Consider the following 9,674-nt stretch of genomic DNA (forward strand, 5'->3'; position numbering starts at 1 on the left):
AGGACCACCCTCCCTGTCCTGCTGTGTGTTGACTTATTTGCTGTTGGCCCAGATCTCATTCTCAGCTTCTGGATACCATCCCGAGCTGCTAGAGCCCAGGATCTTGACCCCCTACTGTGTTCCTAGCATCCTTAGGTATCTACTGGATGTGGTGTACACGCCAGAGAAGGAACAGGCTCCAGGTTCAGAGAGAGGAAGCGAGGCCCTGGGAAAGGCAGCAGAGGACGCTGCGGACTTCAGTCCACTGGCCTCCAAAGCGCTCAGAGTTGTCCGGGTCTGATTCAGGACTTTTATGACCAGTTGATGTTTGAACCCCTGGTGAGGGCGCGCCTTGCACCTCTTCCGTGGCTCCGGGTGGGGTTCTGCAGAGGGCCTGCTGCAGTGCACGGAGGGGCTAGAGCCCTGTGTCCCCGTCCCCGCGGGCGGCAACGTTGGCCCCGGAAACCTCCCCCCCCCCCGCAGAGTTGGGGTCATTGCAGCGGGACCCTGTGGATCCAGCAAAACGACGCGGGCCGTTTCGCGGTCTGGCCAGGGCGGGGCGCGGCGGGGGCTGGAGCCCCCAGCCCAGCCCAGCCCCGCGCAGCCCGGCGCGGCGGGAGGGGGCGCCCGCGGCCCGGCCGGCGCTCAGGCGGGACAAAGGCCGGAGTCCGCCCCTCCCTGACGGGCTGCGAGTCCGCGCGCGGCCGGGTCCGCGCCCGGGGCCGCCCGCCGCCGCGCCCCGCCGCCGCCTGGCTTCTCGGCGGCCGAGGTCGCGCGCGCGGAGGCGGGGCGGCGGGATCTCCAAGCGCGCCGCGCGCTCCGCCCGCTCGGCAGCGGCGGAGAAGGCGGAGACGCGGGCAGGCGGCGGCCGGAGAGCGCGGCGGCCGGACCGGGGCCATGGCGCCCGCGCACCGCCCGCTGCTGCCGCTGCTGCTGCTGCTGCTACCGCTGCCGCCGCCTCCGCCCTGCGCGCGCGCTGAGGACGCCCGCTCCAACGCGGACCGCTACGCTGTGTACTGGAACCGCAGCAACCCCAGGTGAGCGCGGCACCGGGACCCCGGCCCCGGCTCCCACGCCGGCCTCCCTGAGGCCACAGCCCCACGCCCCGCGCTGTCGCTGGGTGGGCGCGCGGGGACCCCGGGGAGTGCCGGGCCCTGGAGTTCCGGGGTCTAGTGCGCCTAGTGCAGAACCCCCAGGGCGACCTACTCCCGAGCAGACTAGGGCGCCCACGTCTTCCAGAGTTTGGGGAACCCCTCTGGCACTCTCTGAAGCCGGGCAGCCCTTCAGTCCCCTCCCCGGGCTTGGGGGACCCCTAATCCACTGCCTCTCTGGGGTTCCCCCAAGAGCTGAGGAACTGGTGGAGATCCCTAGGGACTTTGACACCCAGGGGTCCCAGGAGGTTGGAGACTGGCCTTGGGGTGAGGGGTCTGCCGGAGCGTCCTGTGGGAGGTGCCCCAGATGAACTTGGGGAAGTTGGAATGTCCCTCCCTACCTCACATTTACCCCAGTGGGGGACCTAGTCCTGGCTTTATAGGGACAGGGAGGCTGAGGGACCAGAGGGGCTGGGCTCAGTGTGGGAGGTGCATTGGGGTACCTTCCTTCATCCTCTGACGCTGATGGGGAAACTGAGGTGCAGAGGGGCTGGCTCAAGGTCAATATGAGGGGAGCAGAGCTGGGGCTGGAGGGGTGGCTGGGTCCCAGCCTGCCACACCCGGAGGAGGGGCCCCACCCGCGGCCGCACAGTCCCACCATCCCACCCCACTCCATGCTGAGCACCGAGTACCACTGGAGGATGACAGCAGCCCCTGTGAGTCCAAGTGGGAAAAGTTTACTGACCACTGAACAGGTCCTGCACATCCCCAGGACCTCTGGGCTGTTGGTCTCAGTGGCCAGAGAGGACGGGGGTCCTGTGGGGGGGGGGCAGGGCTTCAGGACTCCTGAGGCTGGTGTTCAGCCCGCACACCGCCGCTCAAGGCTGATCAGGCTGCACACAGGGGCCTCCCTGCTCCATGCCCCTCTGCCACCGGCCGCTTTCTCCCCAGGTCCCGGCTGCTTCCTGTGCCGGCCAAGCTGCCCTCCTGAGCAGCGGTCTCCTCTTATCCCTGCTGTTGCCTGTTATCCCAAACCTGGGGTGGAAAGTTGCATAAAGGGCTTTCTTTGAGGCAGATTCTGGGAGAGGGCAGTCAGTGTCCTGCTGTGGGGTAGGCAGCACCCCCAGACCTACCCCTGTCTATGCAGGTCCAACGGATTGGGCCCCCAGGGCAGGGACCGAGGCCCCAGAGGGACAGCAGGCCGTGGCAGAGCTCATCCCACTGCACCACATGTGGGTTTGATTAAGGCTCTTCCCTGTTGCTGGCCGCTGGCCGCTCGGGAGCCCAGCGAGCTGCGCTTCCCAGCCCAAGTTTTTGGTTTCAGCTCCGGAATCTCCATCCCAGCATGGCCTGTCCTTTGTTCTGGTGAACACTGGAGGAACAGGGAGTGGGGAAGGAAGGGGGTGTCAGGGCCACCCCGCTGCCCCCACCTGCCGCAGGGCCAAGGGCAGTGGGCTGGACCCCCTGCCAGGGGATGGAGATGGCGCTTTGGTGCCCGCCACAGCGCCCAGTGCTGGCCTATTGGCCACCTCCTGTTGCTGTGTGACCCGACAGCCCCGAGGGCATGGCCTGGCAGTCAGAACTGAGCCCTGGAGCAGGGTGGGGGGAAGGGGGTCCTCCTCCTCCCGCCGGGGCAGGCAGGGTGCCGCTGACCCTGCCCAGCACCATGCAGCGGGCCCAGGACCAGCATGGCCACCTCACCCAGGAAACCGGGATCTGTCCAGACGGAAGCTTTGCCATTGACACGGGGGGTTTCACGGCAGCCCGGGGAGCCCTCCCGAGATCAGGCCAGGGGTGACCGGGTGAGAAGCTCTGCCTTGGCTCCGGCAACCCAGGGGACCCAGCGCTGGGGTGGTCGGCCTGGGGAGACCCGCAGAACCGGGTGGGAGGGATGAGGACGGTGTCTGAGCAGAGATGTGTGGTGACTCTGGATGGAGGTCCCCAAGTCAGAGTGGGGCACACAAAAGGCATGCTGATCAGGGTGGCAGAGGTGGAGCAGCAGGTTCCCACAGGGGACGGAGCATGCAGCCACTGAGGGACTGCATGGGAGACCCACCGGTCCCAGCTGTCCGTGGGCCACCCCTATACCAAGTGCATATGTGTCCCCAAGTGACATCCTGTTGTGAAGTGACCAACCTGTGCACACACATGAGGTCCTGGAGGGAGCCCCACACCCGCTACTACCCGGCTGCCACAGGGTAGGGCGCATAGGCCAGCACCCGCACTGGCCAGTCCCCACCTGGACTGGGCCCCCTTGAGCCAGCCGCTGGGCATCTCTGGGCCTGTCACCAGCCGGGCTGGACTGGGCAGGGGTCCCTGGCTTGGCTTTGGGCTGGCTGCCCTCCTGCCCTGGTCACGGCATTTTGTGCTATGCTTGTGTGTGTGATGTGTGCGAGCACCTGGGGGTTGCACGGGGCCCTGGTTGTGCCTGTAGCTGCATGTGGCCACGTGTGCTCTTGTCTCTGGTGTGCAAGTGTCCTGGGGTCCCAGGAGGTGTGTGTCCATGAGTGGGGCACACGTGTGTCCATGAGGCAGAGTGCCGCAGAAGTCTACGTGCACACGACACCAGCCTCTGGCGTTTTTGCACAGTGCCTGTGTGATGTGCACTGAGCATATGTGTGCCTGCCTGTGTGGTGCACCCACTTTGCACACACATCTGCACAGAGTGCCTGCGTGCTGGGCTGCACAGACACGTCTGCGAGCAAGTGCACACGCGTGTGTCAGTGCGAGGCCGGCGTAGGTTTGTGTCGGTGGCTGCAGAGCGTGCCTGTAGGGCTCTGCTCCAGCTGTCCAGAGCGGTCCAGCCATGACCTTGCTGCTTGCTCCGGCTCCCCTGGGGACAGGAAAGGGGGCCACTGAGGCCTAGAGCAGGCGTCACACAGGACCCCTCCTGTCCACTCAAGTCCCCTCCTGCCTTCCTGGAGGTGCCGATTCAGGAGGGGGGCTCTCAGGTGGGCGCCCACCCCAGTGCATGTGGCTGGGTGCCCTTGTAATGTGGGCCACAAGGAGCGTCCCTCCTGGACACCAGGTAGGAGAATGGCGGTGGGGCCAGGACCTGCTCTCCGAGGGCTGGCCTTTCCCTGTGGTGGAGGTGACCGGGTGTCCCCGCGGTGGCTGATGGCCTTGCTCGGCCTCCGGGGCAGCTGGCTTTGAAGGGACTGTGCTTTGCTGGCTGCCTGTGGTTCTGTTCTGTGTGTCTGCTCCTCCATCAGCCCAGGGAGGCTGCCGAGCCAGGCAGTGGCCGGGGAGGGGACTGGGAGGCCGTGGAAACCGGGGCATGGACTCGAGGCCCAGAGGCTTCCCAGCTGATCAGACCCCTGCCTCCTCTGAGGGCACATGGGGGCAGGACAGGCGTGGGCACGAGCCAAGGGCTGAGGCCCCTGCAAAGAGGAGACTGAAGGTGTGCCCATGGTCCAGAGGGGCAGCGTCCTCTGACCTGCAGCTGGCCCCAGTCCACAGCAGAGCCACCCAAGTCAACCTCCCAGCCACGGCAGGTTCGGGTGCCCCGTCCCAGGTCTGCCCCCACTTCCTTCCCATGATGGCGTCCGCCGTCACGCCCTGCCACTACAGCCTTGGCCCCTCAATGCTGAGGAAGCCCCTGTCCAGGGTCCCTCAGCCCCTGGGCCAGTTGCTGACACAGTGTCACCTCATCTCTGGGGCTGGGGGTCAGGCAAGGGGCACTGTCCACCTCTGACCTCCTGCGCCCCAGTGGCGATCCCCTTGAGGGTCAGTAGGGGCCTCTCATGGGTCTTTTAGGGTCATGGGGTGGTGGACGCTGCTCTAGGACAGTGGGAAGAAGCACTTGTGGGGCCAGTAGCTTCTTTTCCTGGTCTGAGCTGGCTGGTGGACGAGGGGATAGGACCCCACACCACGAGCTCCTACAAGTAAGTGCCCGTTCTGCTCCCTGGGACCAGCCATGGCCAGCCTCACGCCCTGTACTTGCTTTGGGGGAATTTATCTTCCGGTGCTGGGTCCAGAGCCGGCCCGGCTCTGTTCCCTGCCTGGGCAGGCCATGCCAGGGGAGGGGGCAGAGCCAGTGTCCAGCCCCACGGCCACTATGAGGCCAGACACAGCAGGAAGCTCAGCACAGGCCAGGGGAGACGCCAGGGGGTATTTGACCTCTGTGGTCTAGCCAGCCTGGCAGTCTTGTCCCCACCCCGTACCTGAGTCCACTGAGTGCCAGGTGCCCACCATGTGACCCACAGACCCTGCCCCCAGCTCCGCACTCCCCCGGGCCACCCTCCCTGGGCCCTGGTGCCCGCTCCACAGATGAGGCAGTCCTAAGACCCCAACTCGTCTGCGCTGGGCACGTCAGGGCTGCCTCCTCGTGGGGTCTGGCTGAGGAGCAGAGGGGTAGCTCTGGGCACGGAGGGGGCAGGGAGGAGGCCAAGGACAGCCACACCTTCTGGACGTGCCTGTGCCCGCCTGGCCTTTCCTTCCTCCCCTGTGGCCTCAAAGGCCCTGGGATGGCTGAGGCCCACGCTGAGCCTTGGGACCCTGTCTGCTGGGTCGCTGGGCCACCCGGACACCCGCAGTGTGTCTAGACCCAGCAGAGAGACGGCAATGGCCACAGAGGAGCCAGAGAGGTGGCGCCGGAGACCCACCTGGAGCCTGGTGGGAAGGGTCCCCCCCCCGGGGGGTCCGACTGCTGCCCCCTCTGTGTCCAGGCTGGCAGCCCAGCCCCACCCTACCCTTCCTCCCTGAGACTCCTGACCAGTCGCTTTGCCGTGGGCATCTCATGCCGTGCCTGCCAACTGCAGCTGCTGAGCCGCTGGCTGCAGGGATGCTGGTAGTGGCCGGCAGGGTCCGGGTGGCCAGGGAACCCTGGCAGGCACCTGGACCTGGGCAGTGGCAGAAGGGGCTGCTGGGCTGGGGGAGGCGTGTGAGAGCCTCTCCCTCAGCTGGGAAGCCCCATATGGGAAAGAGAAGCCCCCGCATCTGTCCTGCATAGGTGGCCAGCACAGGGGTCTTCCCTGGGCTAGCCCATCCGGGCCCCCATCTCCCAGGTCCCTGGAGGAGGCCTTCTGCAACCCTCTACCTCAGCATCTCAGAGCCCTCCAGACCTTGGGCTTTTCAATTCACTGGTTCAGTCAACACCATTGTATGGAGTGCCTGGGCTGGCCTCAGGGTGGGGCAGAGAAGATGGCAATTGATGTGAAGGTGTGAATAGGGCCATGTCAAGTTGGGATACTGGGTGGGGGACTTTTCAAGCACCTGAACAGTATATGCAAAGGCCCTGAGGTGGGAGTGGAGCCAGCAAGAGGCTGATGGCTTCAGGAAGGGGTGGGCAGAGGGGCAGACAAGTGCATGAGGGGTGTGGATTGTATTCTGAGCATTGAGGAGGAATGGACGGCTTTGGGTCAGCAGGCAGTGGACAGACTGACATTCAGAAAAGATGTCAGTGGACTCAGGGAAGCCCTATAGGCCCTCACAGTGGCCTCGAGAGCCCCCACATCTTGGTCTACCAAGATTCCTGCTTAAGGAGTTAAAACCAGAACAGGGCTGCGTCCGACTCGGGCCCAGTGGAGGACGTGACCTGGAATGGGCCACCAACTCACCTTCCAGAGTCTGACCAGGAAACGTCTTGCAAGGAGCCAGATTCTCCTTCCAGCTGTGGATGTCGCAGGGCTGGGACAGGGTGGGGGAAACTGAGGGCCAGGGGTGGGCGTGGTCCAGGTACCCGGACCTGGGGGCCCTGCAGGGTCTTACGCCCTGCCCGGTGGGTGCTGGGCCACCGACACCACCAGCCTGTGGGCAGTTGGGCTCTCACTCGGGCCGGGAAGGCACACAAGTGAGTTAACGAAGCCTGGGACAGACGTGGCTGTGGCTGTCCGAGGGGCTCGAGGTGAGGGTCAGGAGGCCCTGAGCCAGGGTGAGCCCGTGGGTCCTCGCAGCCCCGGCTCCCTGCTATGTCCTCGGGGGGGGGGGTCCTTGTCCCTGGCCTCGGTTGGCTCCCGGGAGGACGACGGTGGGGCCCAGCAGCATGAGGAGGGGCTGCAGGGAGGCCGGGTGGGAGGCCCTCGGCTCCCGCCTGAGCTTCTCCACAGCTGGACCCCAGCACAGGAGGTCGAGAGCTGGACCCAGCGGGGAAACTGAGGCGCCAGCGGGGGCTCCTGTGGCCTGGTTCCCGTCCAGGCCCAGACCCTGGTCCCCTCCCTGGGCTGCCTCAGGGAGCCCTGCCAGTGACTGTGCCAGTGGCCCGGAGGCGTGGGGGCCGCGGCCTCAGTTTCCCCAGCGGTGCCCACCTGGCCCTGCGCCAGGACCTTTCAAGTGGTAATGAGTCCCTCCCCAGGCCCCTTCCTGCCGCTGCCCGGGGGAGCCCTCCAGCAGATCTGAGGACCTTGCCGCTGTAGCCCCAGGCGCTGATGGCAGAGGCGCTCCTGTGACCGGTGACCTCCATCCTCCAGAAAGAGCCGGGCCAGTGGGCTCCTTGGAGGAAGGGGCCTGGCCGCGGGACCTGCGGGGCCAGGTGTGGGAAGCCCAGGGCCCGTGGGTGGCAGAGGAGGGGGCAGATTCCAGGGCCTGGGGCGGGATGATCAGAGAAGGCAGGAGGTGTGCTGGGATGGCACAGTGTGGACGGGTGGGGAGGGCGTCTGGGGCTCTGCTGAGGGTAAAGGGGACCCAGGGAAGGGTGGGTGTCTGCCCGGGAGCCTCACCCTGCAGGGAAACTGAGGCTGCGTGGGCAGGGAGCTGCCCCCTCCTGGCCACCCTCCTTGGCAGGTGGAAGTGAGGGGCGCAGAGGGTGGGCAGGGGGCCTGGAGGAGCCGGTTCCCCTGGGGTGGGCCTCAGTGTGCAGCCCCCAGAGGCCGGGACCGCAGGGCAGGAGGCCGCTGCCCGGCCCAGGCCCGCTCCCCTGTGGCCCGCTCGGGTGCCCTGCGGCTGGCGCCGCGTGAGCCTCACCGGGCGGCCGTGGCGGGGCGGCCGCGAGGGCGCGCTGTCAGGCGGCCCTTCCCCGCCCGCGCCCCGGCGCTGACGCTGACCCCCGCAGGTTCCACGCGGGCGCGGCGGGCGGCGGCGGCGGCTACACGGTGGAGGTGAGCATCAACGACTACCTGGACATCTACTGCCCGCACTACGGGGCGCCGCTGCCGCCGGCCGAGCGCATGGAGCACTACGTGCTGTACATGGTCAACGGCGAGGGCCACGCCTCCTGCGACCACCGCCAGCGCGGCTTCAAGCGCTGGGAGTGCAACCGGCCCGCGGCGCCCGGGGGCCCGCTCAAGTTCTCGGAGAAGTTCCAGCTCTTCACGCCCTTCTCGCTGGGCTTCGAGTTCCGGCCCGGGCAGGAGTACTACTACATCTGTGAGTGGCCGCCGCTCGGGAGGGAGCAGTGTCACGTTTCCTTTGCGATGGGAGTTTCCTGAAGACGATTATTGCCATCAGTGGTCTGTGACCAGAGTGGGATCTTCCTCTCCAGCGGGAGGAGCCTCTGGGGTGGGGCAGAGGCGCTGACCTGGCTGGACACTGGTTCCCAGGCTGGGGCAGGGGCTCAGCGACATAGCACCTGCTTAGCTTCTGCCAGACCCTGGTTCTGTCCCCAGCCCCACAAAAAAAGAAAAATTGAAACAAAAAGAAGGGTTTCTAGAGCACCTGCTGTGCCGGGCAGCCCACTGCAGAGGTGACTTGGCCACAGGCCCCCGGGAACAAGGGCTGGGACCTGGCTCCATTATTTGGCTACACCAGTTTTTTTGCTGATTGACACAAGAGAGTCAGTGTCCGTTATTTTTGGACCTCACCTTAGGCTGGGCTAGAGTGAGGCCCAGCAGGACAGGGACACACACAGCCTGGGGCTCTGGGATCAGGTGGGGCAGAGAGGGCAGCCCTGGACATGTGCAGGAGGACTGTGGGAAGCAGGGCCGTGTGCCTGGGGCTTGGATGTCGACTGGGAGTTTTGTGAATGGACTCCCTATCTGGGGTCAGGGGCCGTTCAGCCCCGGGAGAGCTCAGGCATCCGGAGCCCGCGGCCCACTAACTCTGGCTTCCCTTCCAGCTGCCACACCTCCTAACGCTGTGGACCGGCCCTGTCTGCGACTCAAAGTCTATGTGCGGCCCACCAGTAAGTGCCCAGGGAGCCAGCAGGACCCAGGTCCCTCCACCCTGTGTCCTCCACCCACGGGACCTGTGAGGGGTCCAGAGGGCCTGGTTGGGGTGGTCCCCACTCGGCCCCTGGAGTCCCTGGCTTCAGCCATGGCTGGTCAGGCCCCGCCCCGAGCCTCCGCGTCCCCCCTGACGGTGCCGTCTCCTGTGTCCCCCAGACGAGACTTTGTACGAGGCCCCCGAGCCCATCTTCACCAGTAACAACTCCTGCGGTGGGCTGGCTGGCTGCCGCCTCTTCCTGAGCTCTGTGCCTGTGCTCTGGACCCTCCTGGGCTCCTAGTCCTGGCCTGAAGGATGCCAGCCTCCTGGGACGGCCCACCTGGACTGCCCAGCCTCGGCTTTCCCCACCTGGCCACGGCTGCTCTGAGACCAAATAGAGACGCTGCTTCTCCCTCCGCGGTGCTGCCTGCCAGGAGGGGCCAGCCAGGATCCCTGGTGCCCCTGGGGACCAGGTGTGGGCACAGCCCCTGACCGAGCCATCTCCTCTAGGGGCACCGGGAGCCCCGG

The 9,674-nt window shown here is 66.4% G+C and overlaps 1 protein-coding gene across 1 annotated transcript; it reads left to right on the forward strand.

Annotated features, from left to right (window-relative positions):
- The first annotated feature begins 689 nt into the window (after positions 1 to 689).
- On the forward strand, positions 690 to 9,465 carry EFNA2 (ephrin A2). Its single transcript, XM_081287512.1, has 4 exons — positions 690 to 1,016; positions 8,059 to 8,372; positions 9,061 to 9,126; positions 9,326 to 9,465. Exons 1-4 carry the CDS (start codon positions 877 to 879, stop codon positions 9,445 to 9,447), a joined length of 642 nt encoding a protein of 213 aa, XP_081143638.1. The 5' UTR covers positions 690 to 876; the 3' UTR covers positions 9,448 to 9,465.
- Positions 9,466 to 9,674: the final 209 nt, after the last annotated feature.

The sequence above is a fragment of the Spermophilus citellus genome (assembly GCF_964194105.1).
Source record: "Spermophilus citellus genome assembly, chromosome: 3".
Taxonomy (NCBI): domain Eukaryota; kingdom Metazoa; phylum Chordata; class Mammalia; order Rodentia; family Sciuridae; genus Spermophilus; species Spermophilus citellus.